This window comes from Rhipicephalus sanguineus, chromosome 1, assembly GCF_013339695.2.
Source record: "Rhipicephalus sanguineus isolate Rsan-2018 chromosome 1, BIME_Rsan_1.4, whole genome shotgun sequence".
Classification (NCBI taxonomy): Eukaryota; Metazoa; Arthropoda; class Arachnida; order Ixodida; family Ixodidae; genus Rhipicephalus; species Rhipicephalus sanguineus.
Window position 1 is genome coordinate 258157589 of NC_051176.1, and position 22297 is coordinate 258179885.

General features: G+C 44.3%; 1 protein-coding gene across 1 annotated transcript in view; it reads right to left on the bottom strand.

The window, feature by feature from the left end:
* LOC119378692 (putative uncharacterized protein DDB_G0288537) overlaps positions 1 to 22297 on the bottom strand; it is a 42447-nt gene that overhangs the window by 18147 nt on the left and 2003 nt on the right. Inside the window, exons 3-4 of the mRNA XM_037647739.2 lie at positions 16276 to 16428; positions 8560 to 8856 (exon numbers count right to left, since the gene is read on the bottom strand). Of these exons, the coding sequence (XP_037503667.1) occupies positions 8560 to 8856; positions 16276 to 16428 (450 nt within the window). The remainder of the gene's footprint in view (positions 1 to 8559; positions 8857 to 16275; positions 16429 to 22297) is intronic.

Here is a 22297-nt window from a genome sequence, read left to right on the forward strand (position 1 = left end):
ACTTCGAGCGTAAGGGTTCATTCCGCGGCACCCAGTGAAAAGACACACCGGTTTCCTTGCTGAGGCGTTGTGCACCATTCGGGCATCCGGCAATATCACACGAATGCGGCATTTTGTCGAACTTTCTGTCAGAGTGACTTTCACGAGCGCGCATAACACGCACGGCAGTACGCGATCCCGAAACTACCACTGAGACGGGCGAGGCGCAGTTCGGCGAAAACGGAACCTTTGAACCACGCGCGCCGTTCCCCATGGCAACGCCACGGAGGTTTTGTTTTCCATGAATCAAGCGGAAACGAACAAACAGCATTTTATTACGTCTTTTGATGCTCGGAATGTTCTTTTTTTACTGCTGCTAGTTTGATTACCAGTGATTTATTGTAGGCCGACTTCCATACGTCATCGGGATCACTTCGAAAATGTCCCACTCGTGGCGCTCATCATGTGATACATTTAGCTTAATTTCTCGGTAAGTAGGGCACTGCTGTTGATAATATTGCCGTTTTAGAAGTTGTCATGCATTGGGCTTTCACTCTGACATAAATTGTTATTTGCCTTTAGTGTCCCTTTAAGCCCCGTTCGTCGGCAGCGCTCGCGCGCTTTCACTCGCACATGCAGCATACGACGCGCGGGGTGATGTAATCGCAATTTGGACTTGATAAGGAAGATCATGGCGAAAGCAAAAAATTCGCGTCGGAGTGTCTATGTAATTGCTATCGCAAAAAAAAGCAATATAGCTGCGGGCTAAGATCGCATGAAAGCACAGCAACAGCCTGAATTACGGCACATCCGACTATGGTGGAAACGTTACTGTTTTCCGACATCGCGCGCCGAATCGAGCATGTGGGACCCCTGCCGGTGTCGCGAATTTCGGTCGCCGCTATGCCATGGCTCTGAAAAGTTTTGTAATTCGGCTTTGTAGCAAACATCCACGTGGTGTGGCTGGTAATTGCGAGCTGCAGCCCCAAAAAATTTCAGTCGACTGCCCAAAACTTGTTTCAGCAGTGCCATCATCGGGGAAAAAAGAAAGAAAAAAGCTTTCACTTGCTGTGAATGGGCCCGTCAGTTACGCTAGCTCTCGCCTGGAAATTTATTATATTCTTCACGGAGTCCTAAATAGCATCTTTGAAGCTCGGGATCAGAGCGAGTGAGCTCTCCGATAACAGCCAACAAGCGTCTTTTTTCTCGCCGATCGGGATGGCTTGCAGATACGAGCCTTGTCGAAGACATCCGCTTCCTGCACGATCGCGATCGCTTGCAAGATAACTCAAGCTCGTTACATCTACTGCTACCGCTTCTACAACAAATCATGCTTGTTACTTGACACGCGGCGATAACAAAAACACCATATCGGGCGCTAACGCACAGCACGCGCGAGAAAGATTACAGAACTACAGCGCGTACTCACAGAACACCATGACAACATTGCGCGATACGATGTGTCGTGGTTCGCGGTTCCCGCACGCCACGCATTAGCCGTATTCTCTCCCACTTCACCACTCCGAAGGCGATGACAGCATCGAGGTGCGCCACTTCCCCGCAGCCGCAGCGGCCGTTTGATTTGAAAAATACGTTCACAGAATATCGAGCAAGCGCTACCACGACTTTCGTCGCCTTTCAATAAAGTTACTGTGGATTTTCCCTGATGGGAGCACAATTTCCCTGAGTTTTCCCTGAGAATTTCCAGACTACCCGAAATCCCTGAGAATTCCCGGTTTTCCCGGTCGGTAGACACCCTGTAAAACTAATAATAAATATTTTGGAGCAAATCAGTGAAGACTGGACCAACTTGTACAGACTTCAATGTGAATTGACAGTGGGGAAATTACTTTGTAGTCGACAGAGAGTCATCATGGGGAAACCATTGGCGTAGGCAGGGAATGGGGTGGGTGATCAGTCACTGCTTCCTTGGCTGCCATTATTCTTGCGTTTAATGCCTTGCATTAAGGGGGGATGAGGGTCTCGAAAAAAATTTTTTTATTTATTGTCCTATCTTAATGAAAACTGGCGTGCATGTGTATAATTGAACGGAGATTTCAAATCTGCAAACATATTTCAAATATTTCATTTAGAAAGGAAGTTATGACAAATTTTCTCATTGTAATTAGGTAATTCCTTACGGGTCGTTATGGTAACTTAGAATACAAAAAGTTACTTTTCAGGACTACGTGGCTTTTCTAAAAGGTCCACCTCACAGGCTAAAGCAAATTAGATGTCAAAACAGCTGTTTCTTTGATCAGAAATAATTTTCAAACTTGGAAGGTAAAAGTTAGCTTCCAGTAATTAGCTGGTACTTATCAAATAATTACAATTGCATCGACGTTCAGAAAAAAAGAAAAGCTTTAGCCTGTAGTTCAGGTGCTGCTGAAAAAAATGATACCAAGTTCGTTTAAATATGTTCATAGAAACCTCCTCAAAACTTCCGTAAGGCAGATTCACTTCACAAAAATAACAATGCTGAGAAAATCGCGTTTCATGATGTAAAAACATTTTAAATTTAATTTTTTGAGCATGTAAGAAAAAGAAAGGCCATTTTGCCATAACATAGTATTTTTCCAGAGCATAATTTGAACTACAAATACCTGAAATACTGATTTCCAATAGTTGACAATTTTTACGATTTTTTGCTATTTTAAGACCCTCGTACCCCCTTAAACGACATGCCTTCAGAACCTAGTAATCACCATCTGTGATCGCAAGGATAGCACCGCAGTTTCATCCACAGTGGTTGTGGCAAACAGCAGTTGAGCTTTGACTCGGCACTCACGGGCGGTGTGCATTCACAAATACACGATCCCCATCGATGATCATGTCAATGGCCACCACATGATTCCATTCACAGTGGTTGCGGCGAGTAGCCCACACACACTTTAAAAGAGAAGGCATATTAGGGGTCTCTTTGTCCCACAAGAATAAACGCCATCTGGCTCGCTTCCGTTTCCATTCTTGAAAACTTGCTGCTCGCTTGTTTCCAGTCAAGAATGCTATGTTAGGCTGATAGCGCACACGTTCGTGACCTTGAAGTACTAGGTAGGCAATAATGCAAGAAAAGGCATGCAAGGTAGGCGACGATTGTTGCGAGAAAGATGCCCCAAGTACGCTCTTTGTTTTTCAGAGTGTATAGCTTTGCTGTAACTCTGAGTAATGCGTGCACAGTGTCACAAACACGGCAAAAGCTGAAGTGGTCAAAGAAAGTGACCTATGTCCACTCCCATCAAACCCACTATAGCTACATAGCTATTTATGGACGTACAATCTGTAGCTAATGAGGTCAATGGCAGAAAAATAATCGGGATATGCCAGCGGCAACGAAAAGTATGTCTCAAATTATGACACGGGTCTGTGCCGCGGCACCGCACTGCAAAGCAAATCATGAGGCCTTTGGCACCGTGAGTACTAATCAGTCATTAACCCTTGGGGGTTGACGCCGTACATGTACGGCATAAACCTGGCTCTCGCCACTTTCCTATCAAGAATGCTATGTCATGCTGACACTAACACACGCGCCGTTCGTGACCGGAAGTACTGGGACCGCAGTGATAGCGCAAAGAAAGTATGCGAGGTGGATGACGATTATAGTTGTGTGGTAGAAATAGTACTCCCAAAATACTCGATTTTTTCCTAAAGTGTATGCTTTCCTTGGCTTTGTTATCTGTTGGCTTCGTATGGCTATGTCTAACTAAGAAAATGGGCCCCTTGATCCATTCCTTTTCTTTCGTTCACGTACAGAAGGTGTGCAAAAGCGAGCAAGTAGAAAAAGGCTGTAGAAAAGCAACAGCCGCTCATATATTGGAGCTGTGCACAACCACTAGGAAGAGTGCCTTGTAGTGTCACAGGAGGTAAGCAACTATTTTTTAGAAATTCCTTTTCGTGCTTTGCGAGCCATAGAAAGGCATCACAACTGCTCTGTTATTTCTTGAGTAATACGCAATTTTTTTTTTTACCCAATGGTGCACCTAGTGGGCAGGGGGTAGAATACTCCTGACTGAAAAACTTCAGCAAATATTATTAGAAAAAAATCTGACAGGGAACATTCGAGACGAAGCCTTGTGGGAAAAGCTGTTTCTGTAAACCCTATGTGGGATATAAAAAAATTCTCGCAACAACAAATAAGATAAAACATACTGGCACATAGGACAGCCAATATACTCACTGTATACATGACATTGACAGCAGTCCTACTTTGGCACCGCTTCTTTCTTATTCCCAAATATCTCTATCACTTACATCGGCCTTTTTTCATAATTTTATGGGATGTATTCCTAACCCATCCAGTAAGAACGATGAGCCTCATTTGTCCAGTTATTTCCTTTTCCTTCCTGCATGCCACAGATAAGTGGCAGTCATCATAACATTTTTTTTTTTGAGTAAATGCTGCATCATTCAATGGCACCAGCATGCTATTTTTTGTGGATGCAGTTGGTGGAAGTGCACAGCAGTCTGGCTCCCCTGGGTTTTAAAAATGTCAAGGCCACACTACACGACTGGCTGCAATGATGGCAGCCTTTTTTCAATGCTGGAACCATGGCGTTAGTGGACATTTCTTCATCTCCTGTAATCATTTAGAGGCAGAAAGCTCTAGTGGTATGTATTTGGAGCTGAAACGAAGTACTGGAAACTGCGAGAAAAATATATGGGCCACTGGCGACCTCTGTAATGTGAAGTGCCTCAACTAAAATGCACTGTTGCCAGCTCCTCATCGATTTCATTTCCTCGGAAAATAAATAATAATAATATCTGGGGTTTAACGTCCCAAAACCAAGATATGATTATGAGAGACGCCGTAGTGGAGGGCTCCGGAAATTTCGACCACCTGGGGTTCTTTAACGTGCACCTAAATCTAAGTACACGGGCCTCAAACATTTTCGCCTCCATCAAAAATGCAGCCGCCGCGGCCGGGATTCGATCCCGCGACCCTCGGGTCAGCAGTCGAGCGCCATAACCACTAGACCACCGTGGCGGGGCTCCTCGGAAAATAAAATGAGGCCTCACAAGGAGGACAGGAAAAGCATGCTTTCGTTTTAAGAGCAGAGGAAGTGCCAAGCTTCGTAAAGAGCTGCTTTGTCAGGCCTACCTGCAACTGGATGCTGTGAAAAAAACTTGCAGGTCTAGTAATATTGCAACAACAAACGCTGCTCACTATAAATCAGTCCTTAAAATTTAGAAAGATTTGGGTGTATTCTGAAACAACAAAAAAAAAAATGTCGGCACAGAAAAAGTTAAACACTTGAACCCTCGTTAAAGGGACCCTGAAACGGTTCTGACGATTTTGTATGAACACACTGGGACAGTAGAGCAAGTCCTAAGGATCATTTACAGACCGATTTAAGTTCTTTGCGTAAGCTGTGTAATTTATTACAAGGCTTTAAAGCTGCAAATCGCCACCGATCACAGCGGCTCAGCCAAACGCGTTTTCAAACCGCCCACTTCCAGTGCGCGTTGTACTGGAAGCGCGACGTCATGTAGGCGGCTGATCTGATTGGATATGTCCAGTACACGTCACTGAACCTCCTGTGGGCAGCAGGCGTTGTCTGCCTGTGTTATAATGTACTCCGTGTTGACGTGAGCTGAGCAACAGTGTTTATCTCGAGGTTTCTCTTCTTGGACACAATGAATTGCCCTAGCCGTGTTGTCTACCACATATCTAGCAATTGGTGACTTAGAAAGCTGCGACATCGTGCAATGTTTGTGAGGCATCTGGCGAGCGGAATCCCTTCAGCTCGTCGCTGCAATGAGTGTCGCACTCTCGCTATCCGTTCAATGCCACGATCCACATGACACAACCACATTGCCCGAGTTTACGCTTATCGGTGATCGTTCTCGAATTCTTTTTGTTTGTCCACATGCTTTTGCGGGTTGTCGCTGTACAGGAGAATAATATAAGATCGGCTGGTAGTGTGGCGGCACCTGTCAGAGCAGATATCAACCACTCCGCGAGCTTAGTCTTTGTTGCCAGACGGCTGCCGGGCACACTGTGCCTTCGAGATTGCGCACAACCTGTCGGCGCACAATATCGTAGGCCATGACTGGGCGAAGCTCAAACCGTCGAGTGCGCTCATGAGAGTTCTGCGATCGCCGGCGATGCCAGCGTGTCTGTGAGTTGAGGGTGCAAGGCAGTGGTGAGAAGGAGGGTATAGATATACCGTATATACTCGCATAATGATCGCACTTTTATTTTTAAAAAAATTGATGCCAACTTCAGGGTGCGATCATTACACGGGGTAAATCTTCCGCGAAATAATATTTCGAGCACCGAAAACGCAAAAAAGTCGCGCATCAGAATTCTTACCATAGCTATCATGAACATAACCAAAAATAAAAGTAGAGTAAGGCTTACCTTTGTAATAAACGCACACATTATGCAGGAACTACATGCATTGCATATTGCCCTTTAATTTTTTCATTCACAGACCCCCTAACTTTCATTCAGAGTCTGAAGCGTCACTGGCGTCAGTGTCGTCGCCACTCGATTCCCTGTCGGAACTGGCAGTGTCATCGCAGTCCCCACAGAAGGTTATCTTCCGTTCTGTCGAGCGCGTTAAATATGCCTGTATTCTGATTTCATCGACGCCGAAATGCCTGCCGGCAGCGCAGTTGCCGTGCTCGAGCGCGTAATCAACCACCTTCAGCTTAAACGCCGCAGTGAAACTCGCGTATTGCCCCATCGTGAACCGGCACTAAAACAAGCAACCACAAAGCACGCCACCATGTTACAGAACGGTGATCAAAAAAAAAACGCGGCGATGGCAGCGACGCGGCTTTTTCAGGAATTATTAGAATTCGTCGGCAGCTTGTTGCTGCGGGATGGCTACATCTGGCAACCCACGGGCTGCCAGAGACAGCCAGAACGCATTCGTTTTTTCTCGAGTTGCTCCGGCCACGGCGCGCGCACTTCTGGTGGGCATTCGTTTTTCGCCCTCTGGCTGCATCTGGCGACCGGCGGGTCGCCAGAACTCGCCTGGACGATTTTGGTCTGGCAGCTCTCTGGCCGTTTTCTGGCTAGCAGACGCCAAAAGGGACGATGAGCGCTCGCAACCATCTTTGCGTGGACTTCACGGAATGCAAGGCCTCGGGACCCTCAGCCGCTCTCGGCCAGTGCCACAAGAAGAGTCTTTTCGGCCGAAATCTTCGGTCGTCCTCGGAGGCCTTGAGGATAAAATGCCGAAGCTTCAAGCTCCTCAACCAGGGCTGCACAAGTAATTCTAGACAGTTGGAATAACTTTTTAAATTCAAAGTCCATATACGCCGGCACGACGTTCTCAACATACAACGGAACTCTATGCCGTTCTTCTCGTTGCAGTCTGCTTATCAGCAGACACACAACGAGATCTTCGACATTTTCATCCTCGCACACAACGGTTTGGTGACGCCTGCGGAGCCTGTGAGCGCGCAGCAAGGCCAACAGCCCAGCAATCGTCGCTAACAAAATTTGTACTAACATGTTGGAGCAGACGACGCAGTTGTGACAGTTATGAGCCGCCCAGCCGCGAGCCCAAAATTCGATTTTACTTCTCCCGACCACTTTCTGGTTGCCAGAAGTTTTTAGGCCACGTGATATAACGTAATTTCCTGTCAGAACCGGAACCCGCTGGCTGGTTTCTGGCAGCCAGCGGACTGCCATAAAATGAAAAATCAAAGAGCCCCACTGCGGGATATCAAAACCATGTGATCAAAACAAACATGGCGGCTGACGGAACTAAGCGAACGCGTTTTTTCTCGTGAGTCATGGAGGTCGTGAGTGCGTCACGCGCGCCAGAACAGTTTCTTCCGTCGAAATAATGAATTCTTTCATTTAAATCGGTAAATTTGCGGCAACAGCATAGCCATGTCCGCTTTTAGAGGACAGAAACAGAGATGTGCGCGTTCAGCTGCCACGGACGTAGAAACACATGGCGGGCATGTGGTGAAAAATACGGCATTTGTCTTTACTGCTACTATCCTAATACGGCACGTTTTTGCCAAGGGTGGGCAAAAATTAGGAATCTGTTTGGTGCGTGCAGTTCACTTGGTGAGCCTTGGAGAGTTATTTAACGTAACGTTTGACAGATGGTAAACGTGATGATCATCAGCTAGACTTGGCACACGACATATCACTGCGGCAAGTTCGGGGTGCGATCATTACGCGGGCAAAAAAAATCGAATTTTGACGACAAAATTTAGGGTTGCGATCATTACGTGAGTGCGATCATTATGGGAGTAAATACGGTAATTGTCCATAGCGGCCTTGGTACACAGTGTGTCACTTAATTTCTGGTGCGAATGATTTGGGGATGCTCTTGCCTAAACACCGACAAAACTTTAAAAAAACGTTTCAGGGTCCTTTTAAGTTGAATAAATTTACTTTAGATCAGAAGAACTGATGGTTAACACTGCACAAAAACACAGACACGCACAGCTTAACCATGCACTGCACTTTGCGTACCGAAGTCTGATAACTGAATTATCCCTATGTATATCTTTACCAAGTATACACTCACTTAATTACACTTAGTCACCAACTTATGAGGCTTTATATACACTGAGAGCAGGTAATCAAGTAGCAACAGACAAAAGGCATACCCTCAGGTTGGCCGAGTTTCCCACTTCTGCAAGGAGATCCATAACGTTGAACTCTCTGCGCTCAGTGCTTGAAGGTGATGGCAAAAGGGACCCACCAGGGCACATAATGTTACGTATATACTCTGGGTGGGGATGGTGGTTGTTGTAGAAGACCGACAGCTCTGCAGCAGCCAGGGCCAGTTCCAATGAAAGGCTCTTGATCACATTCAAAGGTGGCCCAAATGAATGCAGTGGGAAAATGTAGCCCTTTGATGTCTCTTGTGTATAGCCAAGTTGTTTGAGAATAGTCTTTGTGCCCTGGCAGAAACAAAACAGCAGTGATTAGCATGATAATCAGGTATGAAGAAAATAGTGCACTGTCCTCAACCTGAGAACCACTGCTTCTAAAGCAATAAGAAAGCAGAAAGAATAAGACCTGGCACACACTGCAAAAACACTGAACAAATGCTCCATGCACAAGGGGTCCACACCTGTTTTCACATTTGGTAAGCGAAGGTTCTTCCACATAACTTGGGCATTTATTACAGTTAAACCTCAATGCAACAGTGTCAATAAAATTGTCAATTTACTTCATTATATCAAAAATTCGTTAAGTTGAAATTAAACGTTTTATTCAAAGCACAGTTGCGGAAAGATCCATTCTTACACAAACAGTGCCGCAATAATGTTCGAATAATATGGCAGTAAGAAAAAAACTCGTTTAAATAATGTAAAGAAAGTTATCTTTTTAAACTTGAGATCCAGCAATCATGGCTTAATACCGAGCTGGCGAAGTCCTTTTCAAAACGGCTGTACATAGGTATAATAGCATTCATAGGTAGGTATAACTAGGTATAAAATAGGTATAACTTAGTATAACTTAGCCTATTCTGCTGCCTTGGCTTGTCATCAAAACCTCAGGTGTCGCCCAGAGTGGTGCGACGCCAATGTTATTGTGTTCACTGAACCAAACCTACTTGGTCTGATGAACATGTAACATTGAAAACCGTTGCATGCCACAAAAAAAAAAAAAAAGGAAGCTATGGTATAAAACCAGATGAGACCAAGGTGACAACTCGAATTATGGCATGTCCGTTTAAGGTGGCCACGTTTTCTGTTTTACGACATGACATGCGCATATGCCTGAAGAATCGAGCAAGACCCAGTATAAAATCATGAAATTAGGTCACCGCTAACCACTGGTTCAACAGAAGTCTTGTAAGTCAGCTTTATCACAGAACAACTACATAATTTTATTGAGCTGGTAGCAGTATTGAGCTGGTAGGTGGTAGCTGCGAGCAGCTGAAAAAAATATTAATCAGCTGCTTAAAACTTGTTGCAGCAGTGCCCTTACCGAATAAATTTTCATTTGCGGTAAAAAAAAAATTCTTGTTAGTTCCAATTGTTTTCACTAGGATTGTACATTATACCCATAGGTCGGCAAAAAAATTGGAGCTCACTCAGACTCACTCAACAAATATATTTTGCTCTGAGGGCTCACTCGGACTCAGACTCACCAAAATTTTCCTCACCCACACTCACTCGGACTCAAACTCACTAAACTTTTTCTTAACCGGATTCACGCAGACTCAAGCTCACCAACATATTACTCAGCCGGACTGACTCAAACTCAGACTCACGGCTTCACCTGAGTGAGCCTGAGTGAGTCGACTCATGATTCCGTTGGCGCAAAATTAGCTTTTTTCGATCTTGGTGTCAATGCTCTAAATGCCAATATCTGACATAATCTGTGCACTGCGATGCGCCTTTTGATCTTGTACCTTCAAATACGAGTTTTCAGTGGTTTCAGTTCAGTACGGACATTTTTATGAAATACACGACTCACACGAGATATTTTTATCAAGAACTTCCCATGAGAGAGTTTGCTGGGGGAGGTCATGGCACCCCTTCCTCTAACTGACGCCTCTGATAAATAAATATTGAGGTGGCGCAAGAATGCTAGTGTGCTGAGATATGTGTGAATAATCTTTAATACATTAGCAAGCCGATATAAGGCTGATAGTAACGCTGAAGATGAGTAGACAGGACCATAAGTTGGCGAAAAAAGGTGGAGCTCACTCAGACTCACTCAAGGAATATATCTTGAGCCTAGGACTCACTCGGACTCAGACTCACCAATATTTTCCTCAATTGGACTCACTCGAACTCACTCACTAAAATTTTCTTCAACCGGACTCACTTGGACTCAAACTCACCAAAATATTACTCAGCCGGCTCACTCTGACTCAGACTCACGGCCCGATCTGAGTCTGAGTGAGTGAGTGAGTCGACTTATGAGTGAGTTTGATGACCTGTGATTATACCTCACAGTGTTCAGAATAACTTCCTTCAAATTCATGGAGATGTATGAGCTCAGTGATATCCCAAAACAAGAGATGCATTTTTTCTCGCTGATCGAGGTCGCTTGCACAACACTAGCCTTGTCAATGACGTTCATTTCTTGAATGATCGTGATCACTTGCAAGATAGGCGAGAACTCCTTGTGTACAAAATATAGCACAGAATATGGAAATATGCTGCACAGAGACGGTAGAGTAGTGTGCAATACGATGTGCCAGGGTTCCCGCATGCCACACATCAGTCGCATGCTCTCCCTCTACACCGCTCCACAGGCAAGGAGAGCCCTGAAAAGCACCATTTTCCCTGCAGTCACTGCTGGAAAAGACGCTGCTCCACTTCAGTGGCCACTCTCTCTCACGTGCAGTGTGACTTGAAAATTGTGTTTGCAAAAACAGCGTGCAACTCAGCCGTATGACCCCTCGCACCAGTAGAAGTTTCAATTTATTGCCGCAGTCTTCCTCTGTGGCAGCCCTGAAACTTACTTATACTGAAATCATTATATTAAAGGGCCAGTAAATAACCCCGCAGCCCAAAATTTGTGATGAAGAGACAACTACACACATGTATGATGTGAACATGCTACTGCAAGAATTTTGCAAATAAATGGTGTAATAATGAAGTTACAGAATTTAAAACAACTATTTCGGCGGATTTCAGCTTCTTGCTTGTCATCGCTAACCTTCCTTGCTGTGCAGAGGTGTCACAACGTCAGCGATTATGTCACTGGCGCACAGCCAATGACCGAGCAAGGCTTCCTCCCCGTGCGCTCGTGTCAGAGCGGCGCGATGAGGAAGCGCGGTGCGAGGGGTGCAAGGCACTGGCGAGGTTAGCAAATGTGCGACATGTGCAACAACTGTGTGGCCAAAACTGCATCAACGCGGGGCCAAGGCTTCATTTCGTAGTGCATAGGACGAATCGAAGAAGTCTGCTACGTAATGTTGCCCATGGGCAACATTACATCACTTCATGGGCAAAGAGGACTGGACAGGCACTCGAGAGGGGCACAGGAACGGTTTTTCAAAATGGAGTGTCTGCACAGCGCTGTGATTACATTTTTTTTTTGCGAAAGTCAGCACCTAGTACTATTTGTATTAAAGAATATTCTAAAAATATTCAATTCAATTTGCCTTTGGTTTTCATTATTTGAAATCGCTTCAAAGTTGAAAATTTTATATTCGCCCGCTTCTATTCAAAACCACACAGTGTGCAATGAAACGGAAAATGATAGGCATAACATTTTAAAAGATGGCAAGACAGCAGAGTGGATCAGCAATCAAACAGGGTAGCCAATATTCCAGTTGACATTCAGAGAAAAATATGGATGTAGGCAAGCCACGCAATCCGTAAGACATATAACTGGCGAACCATTGGAGAAACGGTATGGTTACAAAGTGATGGGAAATGCAGCCGAGTACAACAGAGGGTTGGGTGTGGAAATGAAATTAAAAAATTTGGAGTCATAAAATAGAATCCGCTCGTGCAAGTCAGCACAAGACAAGCTAAATTAAAGGCCACTGGAAGAAGCCTATGTCCTGCAGTGGACACAAAATAGGCTGGTGGCGATGATGATTAGTAAAGCAAGTTTCAGTAGCGTACTAGTATATTGTACATATGTGCAAATGCTACAAATGTCAGGACGCAAGTTTGCAAGCTTGCATAACAAAATAATAATGGCAAGGAGACTGTAGCTATTTGACACCTCTTTAGGTTGCAGAAATACATATCAGGGAATATCCCACAATGGCCATCCATGTGCCCACTAAGCTCCATGACTGATGAGGTAAGTGTGGCTAAAAGTAGTGGAGAGAAAATAACATTGTTACCAACTTGTAATGCATCCAAGCTTTGTGGCTCACTGCACTTAGTGCACCCATTTGGCAAGTATCGTTGACACTCTAAACACTTCAGTGCACCCCCGAAAAGAGAGGCAGTCTTTGCACAATGTTGAGCTAATTAAAGCCATATAGTACTACAGTTGAACCCATGTACAGGGTGTTTCAAGAAATGCGTCCAGTATTTTTTAAAAATCACAGTAAGGAGGTATCTGCGTGCTACCTGCGGCGTTACCTTTACTGTGGGAGAGGATATTTTGAGATGCGTACAAACATTAATTACGGCAGTAATTATAGAAATTAGGAAAATTAACTTTTTAACCAGTGGAAATAAGTGGTCGAGTCAAATGGGTGAATGGAAACCCTTCCTGAAAATAGCCTATAGCCGCTTTGAAATTTTTGAAAGGCGGCCACTGGTAATCACCGCGGAGCGATGAAATTTGCTCATTTTGCTGGCGATACCGAAACCTACGCACCAAAAAGCGCGTCTGCCATTCACTGCGGAAGCGCTCTCAGTGACGACACTGTTTCCCTCGCACGGGGAGGGGGGGGGGGGACGAGGATAAGCGTTGCCACGAAACGAAGTATCTAGATCAACGGATGATAACGGCGCTCGCTTATCCTCCTCCCCCCTCCCCGTGCGAGGGAAACAGTGTCGTCACGGAGGGCGTTTCCGCAGTGAATGGCAGACGCGCTTTTCGGTGCATAGGTTTCGGTATCGCCAGCAAAATCAGCCAGATTTCATCGCTCCGCGGTGATTACCAGTGGCCGCGTTTCAGAAATTTCAAAGCGGTAAAGGGCTATTCTCAGGAAGGGCTTCCATTCGCCCATTTGACTCGACCACTTAGTTACACTGGTTAAAAAGTTAATTTTCTTAATTTCTATAATTACTGCCGTAAATAATGTTTGTGCGCATCTCAAAATGCCCTCTCCCACAGTAAAGGTAACGCTGCAGGTAGCACGCAGATACCTCCTTTCTGTGATTTTTAAAAAATACTGGACACATTTCTTGAAACACCCTGTATATCGAACTTGCAAAAAAAAAAAAAACGAGAATTCATTCAATATATCGGATAATTCGATATACAACTTTTAATGAAATTATAGGCGCTGCACAAAGCGCTGACAACGCTGCCTGTCGCCACGACACGGAAGCGTAGGTGGGCTCGGGCTAGCAGTGTTCCCGTGAGCGTCAAGGCGAGTGCTATAGTTTCTGTGACAGTTGCATTTTCCATCGCAATTGAACGCTTCTGTCAGCCTTCAGCGATTCCCTATAACAACTGCTCCGTAGTTGGCTGCTTGAACACGTACAAAAACTCGCCAGGAACACACTTCTACAAGTTTCCGGTGCTGCTTCACGAGCAAGAGTGACGGCGGTGGTGCATTGCTGCTGTTCGACACAGAAGGTAAGCAATTGCGCTTTGTTTACGGCACTGTTGGAACGATTACCGTGTTTTTATTTCTCCATTTATGTCGCTACACCTTTAGTGAACGCTACCATGTTTACATTTGGCCGCCTCGTCTAAATTCTGGAAGCTACAATGCACACGAGGTTGTTGCAACTCATGAGGTCCGATGCCTCACTGAAAAAAACTAATAATGCGAAGCGCAAAGCCAGACAGTGCGAAGTAAAGCTATGAAGAAATAATTGTGCTTAGACGCTTTAAAGAAATGACTCCCGTGTCAAAAAGCATGTAACCGCGTCTTCAGAAAAACGCCGATTGAATCACACGTGCTGCATGGAATCGGCTGCATGCTCAACCTATCAATCGCATCGGCATGCGATCTTCGGTGCAGAACGTTCGCTGTGCGCTCGCCTCAGCTTTCTGCATAGTGGCTGTACAACCTGCCACCTGTGGGCATTGAAGGCTTTGGACAGGACATTAAGGCTCGTTTTGAATGCCTCTTAACATGACTTCATGGTATTGGGAAACGCCCAAACTTTAAGCCCTGATGTCTGCCACTAATGCACATTCACTTTACACAAGTTGTATAATGCGTGGGGTCGATTCTGAAACCTTCAAGTTTTTTTTTCTTTATTCTTGCTAGCGGTGCTAGCTACTGCTGTTTCTTTTTTTTCATGTTGCACGAAACTGGTGAATATATCTTCATGTTGTTTCATTGTAGTTTTGTATCTCCTTTGAAAATGATTGCAATGACGCACGTGGTTTACAAGCAATATTTATCACCACTCTTTGCATTTGCTTTCAAACCGGGAATATTGCAAATATGTACTTTTAACTAATTGCTTGCTTCTTCCACTTTTTAGAGGATGGGAGCCCCTGGGAGCCTTCGAAGAACACCAGGATCTGCAGCCAGTATTTTCTGAACAGTGAAAGATCAAATGATCCAATAAACCCAACTGATGTAATTACTGCTGGAGTCCTGTATGTGCTATTTTTCTCAAGTTTATAGTGATGGTTTGAAAGTTTTACCAACACTGACATTTCACGTGGCTGCACCTGTACAAACTATTGGCCGGCGCGACAGCACTCCCTCAAAATCTGCTATAAAACAAACAGCATGTAAACGAAGCTAGTGTGCCCTTAGGAAACGATGGTTCAACGTGTCAACAAATGAAGCCATTAGCGGTGAGGGCGTTATAAAGAAAGCGGCGTATTTACGATGCGCACCACTTTGTAGGGGAGCTTGCTGATGCTTGTCTGTGCATGGCCTGCGAGATTGCGCGCCTGTTCTCGGAAGCCATGGTCTGTGACAAACAATTGACGCGTATGGTGATAATGTCGTCTCATAAAGCTCTGATATCGGACGTATGTTCACTATAATAAGGTGCAGTTTCTTTGCGCACACTGTGACCACAGAAGTAATTATTTGGGATGCGCACAGGCGGCAAATCGCACGCACGCACATGATCCATGCTTGCAGTGAAAGCGGGCGTCTCCGGCACGAAGAACAACTGCGGTTCCAACAGGCACCACTACGCGGCTTTCGGTGGCGCCCCTATAGGCGCCGCGCGCCGCCTATAGTATTGCCGGCCCAAATTTCGGTGTGCAAGTTGGCTTCACAGCACTGCATCCCAATAACATAAGGAAGACATCTTTGTGGCACTACGCATTTTTATTTTTAGTTTTGCATTTTTCTGCAGTTGTATATGGGAATGTGAGGTTATATGCATGGGCAGTAATACGCGAGAAAATACGGTATCGATGTAAATAGTGCCTCAAAATCTTCAAAACCTTAAGGTGGCAAAAAGGCACAGGCATTGATAACATGGTAGTTCTTTTTACAGTTTAGATGTGCTGCAGACATGACAAGCTCCAATGACTCAGGCAAATGTAACTATGCTGTCTTTGAAGTTTAGCTTGGCTATCTGCAAATTTAATGTGCCTGTGTAGTGTCAACATGTGGTTGTGCACTGTTGATATACGGTTGGTCAACAATAAAACAGCTAAAATTCACACCTGCCTTGTGATCTCATGCGTTCTTTCAATTGTTTACGCCAGAAGCCTCCATGAGACTGCTCAGGAGACAAAAAACATTACACCACACAGGAATTTCACTCTGGTCACAAGTGCAGACTTACATCCATCCTGGTCCACTTCTGCGGGGCGCCTGCTTTCATAAAAGGGATCTTGTTCCAGTGTTTGTACCGTTCTTTTGTTGGCTTCAGCATCTCTTTGGCATATTTCGCAAGAATTCTCAAACAATCCGAGATCTCCATCAGGCTCATGCCATTCTGTAATAAAAAAGGTGCTTCTCGTTTATATCAACTTGTACAAAGCCTCTCAAGAACTTGCAAACTCACACAAAAAAAAGTTCATTCAGAGAGAGTTCCTTCAAGGTGTACTTGACATAAAGGTCTAAGTACAGTTAACCAAGGAGCACTTTAAGCAATGTACAATGGTTTCCAGCAAATAGGGTCACCACCACTACAAAGTGGTAATTACCTTTAAAGGCACTGTCCAGTAATTGTTCATCCAAAATCAAACAATCTTCAAGGAAAGCGGGTGCCCACTTTTACTGTTTAAGTGGCCGCAATGCAAAGACAAGCATTCGTCTGATACAGAATTAATGAACAAACTCGGCCCTTTTGGAAAACTCAGGATTGAAGACTGAATTAGTTGGCCAGAGCAAGCATTATATCACATGCGTTGGTGCGTGACAATTACATCACACAGCCATTGCTGGTGCACATTATTCCTTTAATTTTGTGCAGAAAGCTGGTTCATTCAGCAACACAGAATAGTGGTGAAGTGGAGGTGTAATGTGGTGAACTGTGTTAAAGGCACAGCAGAAGAGTATTTATAAGTACTCCAAGTAACAAGGGTTGCAGAAATGCAACTGGCATCTGTTACCTCACTTAAGTCCCCATCAAAGCACAATCACGAAAATAGCCATGCCACTCTAGGATTAACATACGCTTGTGGAGTAGCACGTGCATCTGAAATGACCCCATTGTAGTCATTCATACAGTTGTGTAATTATAAAAGTCAACCAACATTCAGTATTTTTGGTGGTGTCATCTGGCACGGCATAACTTAAAGTCATTCAGAGTCAGGGCTCTACACTCAACGGCAAATGGGAGTGTTTGGGGCATCTTTCTGCCATAGAACAATAATCGTCATCTGGCTTGCTTGAGTTTCTTTTCTGAAAAGTGTGCGCTCGCTACTTTCCTTTGAAGAGTGCTATGTCACGCTAATAGCGACAAGCTGCTCGTGAGCGGGAAATACTGGGCATGTGGCATTAACGCAAGGAAAGCACGCAAGACAGATGACGATTATTGCTGTGTGGCAGAAATGTACCCCAAATATGTTTTTTTTTTTGCGCCAACCGGGAGTATTTGGGGTGTCTTTTTGCCACACAATAATCGTCGTCTGGCTTGAATGCATTTTTTTCTCGAAAACAGTGCGCTCGCTGCTTTCCTATCAAGAGTGCTATGTCATGCTGATAGCCGCAGGCTGTTCATGACCAGGAAGTACCGGGCATGCAGCTATAACGCAAGGAAAGCACGTGAGGCAGAGAGCACTTATTGCTGTGTGGCAGAAAGACATCCTAAATACACCTTTTTTTTTTGTCAGAGTGTATTGGCAAACCAAAAAGTCAGGTTGACATGCGAAGGCGAAGACTTGGTGCCAACATTTCTGCTGGCTTAGGCTGGCTCACCGCCACTCAGTGTCAGCGTTACCGTACAGAAATGCTAAAGCCAGAACACCAAGGAAAAAACATTACAGATTAATCTGCTTCACTGTCGTCAGAAACAATGCTGCTAAAGTGGTCAAAACAAAATACATCAGAGCTGTTATTACTTCATGAGGCTGAAGAACTTGTACGGCTCTCTGTTTAGTTGATAGACAGGATAATGAGGGTGTGCAGAAACATGCTGCGCCTGTTGCCCACGTCGCACATATAGCTAAGAAATGGCAGCAAATGAAAATAACAAATATTTTATGAACTATATGTGAAACACATCTCCCAATGCAATAAACACCTCTCAAACTATGTACACTTGTTATCTGTTCCTAAGGGGCTTCTACTCACAAATGTTTGATGTAATACTAGTGTGAGGAAAAAGATGAATTACAACACGTTTGTCCTACAATTTGGATGCAATATACCAGCAAAGCACACAGTCGACCACTCCACGTCTCATGTTACACCAGGGCATGAAGACCACATTTATCAGTATACCTAGGGTAATTTTCATATACATACAATAGTTAAATAACAAGAATAACCACCGTGCTTCTCACATGTGTGAGCATATCATGCATGCCACAGTGTGTAATGTTGACAACATCAGTAGGAAACCCCTTTCATACACGACCAACATGGGCACCTATGTATGAGAGACCCTTGTTCATTTGCAGCTGCAAGACTTGTCATTTATGCATGAATAAACTCTTCTTGTTTTCATGAGTGAAATGTCAAGATTGTCGCATTATACGTGCAACGTACAACCAGTTGTATTACGGCAACGTTTATTCCCCATACACTTTCTTGGGTATTTCTCTATGTGTAACCCCAGGTGTGTAAGCCAGCACCTCTACTAGCTATCCATGGCACAGAAGGGTGTTTAGATTTTGAAACATACTTTCCCCAGTTAAAGCGACCACAGTGTCTCGGCAACTAACAGCATCATCCAAGTACATCAACACAAAAAGCCACGACGTCTTCAATTTTGTGGCTGCAGTTTTATTACACTAACTTTTCTAGAGACATAATGGCTATTCCTTTTACCATATCCGAGTGATCAATAAAAAATACAAAATAGTCATGAATGAACCATAAGATACCAGCAAAAATTTGACATTTCTCAAACAGTGCCTAAAAATTTGAACCAATGTTGTAAAACCTTTGTGCTACCTGTACACAGAGTCCAACTGTGAGCACTAGGCTACAACTGAGAATATAATCAAGCATATTAGAAAGCATGTACTTACCACACAGTGTCAATATTGATGCAATTTTTTTAGAAAAAAAATTAGAATACAAAAGCATTAACGCTTCGCGAAGTAAGGACACATTTATTTGGAGGCCCTTCACGTCCCTTACTAGATGCAGAAATATTCTTCATTCAGAAAATATATGTCCATGTGCAAGGCTAACTGAAAGTAAGTGCCAAGAAAACTCTTTCCTTTACAAGTTCTTTTGGAAACTTTGTTGCATTGGCCTTTATACTTATTTGCATTATTGGCATCATAGCTTATTCTCTTAAACTTTCTTTTTACAAAGTAAAGCTTTTCACAGCATGCATCAAAAACAAGGACGACACAGAAACATAATCGACAAAAGATGTAAGTTAAACAGTTGCTAACATTCGATCCTCATGTTTATGCATACTTTTCCATCCCATAGCTTTACATTCAATTTTAGGCGTTTAAAGGGGTCATGAACCACTTTTCCAAGTAATGATCTAATGACCTCAGTATCGGAGTTTACTGCCTCCCGAATCGATTGCCGTAAAAGTTTCTCGAATCCGTCAAGAATGAGCGGAGTTACGGGGGTTCGGCACACGCTCTCAGCGCTTTCTCTCTTTTCTCGTGCCGACGAGCGCACTGGAAGCTACATAGGGAAGGATGGCACGGGGGAAAGAAGTTACGTCAGCGCGCGTCATGAAACGCGATCGCTCTCCCGCTGTGATTCGCGTGCGCGAGTGCGGCTACCACGTGCTGAGGAGTGCGGCGCCGGCAAGTGGCGGCACCCCGTGGCAAGAAGCGATCTGATCCGAACGCCACTCTCGATTTACGTCCGCTATCGGCCAATAAGCATGCTATGTCTCTTGCGACGTAAACTGGCAGATCTGCGACGTCAACATGCAGACGCCCCGCCCACCGACGAGAGCGAGAACCGGCCTCTGTTTGAAGAGAGGGTGCCTGGGGAAACAGCAACTTCGCGCTCCGCTTGTGGCCTTTACGCGGCGCGCACGATTGTAATATTTGGCAGAGCAGTTCATAGCCGTGTCAGCTTTCCACAGGATGTGTTTTTTCAACAAGCCCAAGGGGTGCTTCATGACCCCTTTAATATATCGGTGTACTGTTAATTTTCAGTGACACTTTCAGACCTGCTAACCTTAGAGCGTAAAGAGCACAGTCGATGCCGAAAGTTTTGACAATATCTGGTGTTTTACAGCGCAAGGACAAGCTATGGTCAAACAGACACAATACATTATATGTGTGAGAAATGGTGCAATTAATAACAATGTGTACGTGTATGGTGCCTGCCTAGAAGCCTGAAAACATGCATTGTAAAAGTGCATACAAGCCAAAAATTACTTAACAAAAATTACAACAGAGTACGAACTTCGGCCAGTTGGTACATGATGCTAATTTTTTTAAAAATGAGTACAAGCACCAACACGTGACAAGGGGTGCAGCACTTGGTTTGTTCTTTCACTTTTCTTGTGTTTGCGCTGTTGCTCGTTTTAACTCAATAGCGTTAAGGAGCTCATTCCACAAAAATTCCAGTGCGGTGTCAGCGTCGGCGGTGTTGGTTGTGAGCGAAAAACCAGTGTTGTCTGTGAGCAACAAATCGTGATTGATGCAAGTAATAAAAATCAGGGGTTTGAGCCGCAATCGAACCCAGGCCTACCGCGTCGCATTCAGGTGTTCTACCACAAAGCCACACCAGTGTTTGAAACTGCTTCGGAAAAAACCATATATGTGCATCAATTAGTGCAAGGATAAGTGTTAAAAAATGTAACATTGTGTGGCAGAAGCGTAGAATTTCACCAGGCATCACACCATCTGAATTACACAATGAGTCGTTGGTTTTAAGGCCCACCTATTACAAAGCACACCATCAACTGCAGCATCAAAAAGTGTGAAGCTGCAGAGGTACGCATATTGCCTTACAGGCACGCTGTGGGTACGTCGCTACTTTCGAAATTATGAACTATGGTGTAGTGGGCACTTTACAACTGCATTTGCAGTAGGCAATCTGGGAGAATTTAAAGCAGCCAATGTTACGTGCACAGACGTTCTTTTCCTCACAGCACGGTTGAGGTGTCCATTTAGAAGTGGAGCGTGGCAAGCGAACGAGAAGATGACGCAAACGGGGCCTGATTTATGCTGTCATGTTCCACATTTGCAGGCAGAGCTCTAATGTCCTTCAAGTTTTTTAGAAACTAAGAAACAAAACTAAATTCTGGGACGTTATGTGCCAAAACCAGGATATGATTATGAGGCACGCCACAGTGGGAGAACTCCTGACTAACTTTGACTGCCTGGGGATCTTTAATGTACCCCCAATCCAAAGTATACAGGGTTTTTTGCATTTGACCCCATCAAAATGTGACTGTCATGTAGAGGAATCGAACCCACACCCTCATGATAAGCAGTGCATCAACTTAGTGGTTAAGTCACCATGGTGGGTCCAAAAGTTACAAGGGAAACTATATCCTACGGATTGTTTGATTGTGTTTCGAAATTATTGGCCGACTTTGTTCTGTAGGGACATTGAGAAGAAAATGTGCCAAGGACAAGTTAGATATTCCTGAAGTTCCACATGTGGTGGTGCAGAGGTATCGGTTGCTATTATAGATTGGTTCTATAAGTTGCTGTCATTGAAGCTCACGAGTAGCAAAAATTGGGCCCCGGAAAGTTGGTCACAGAGTGCGTTTATATTTCACTGAAATCCATTTTCCTCTAAATTTGAAAATGTAAAATCATAAGGCTGTTTGTGTCAATGCAAAAATCATTACCAAGATATAAAGATCAGGCAATTTATCATAACATTACAGAAGTTGGCAGGTATGCCTGAGAGGTACGTTTTATAATATAAGAGGCATTAGCCCTTTAATGCACTATGTTGCAGATTTGCAACATACAACAGCTGTAACTCCCTGTGCACACTGGTGAACTTCTGCAACACAGCTTAGAAATTCCCACACCTAATGATGCCATCTACACTACAGCGGCAAAAGGTAAATTGAAGAAAGCAAGTCAGAAGCAGTATGTGCTCATTGGCGTAAACTTCGGCATTTCCAAGCTTCTAAGTCAGTTTTTTTGTGCAATAAGACAAAACAAAGGAGTTGACAACATCTTCCTGACTCTGCAAACACCAAGCAGAATTTCGATTTCAGAATAATTCTTTTGCACTGGTGAAAA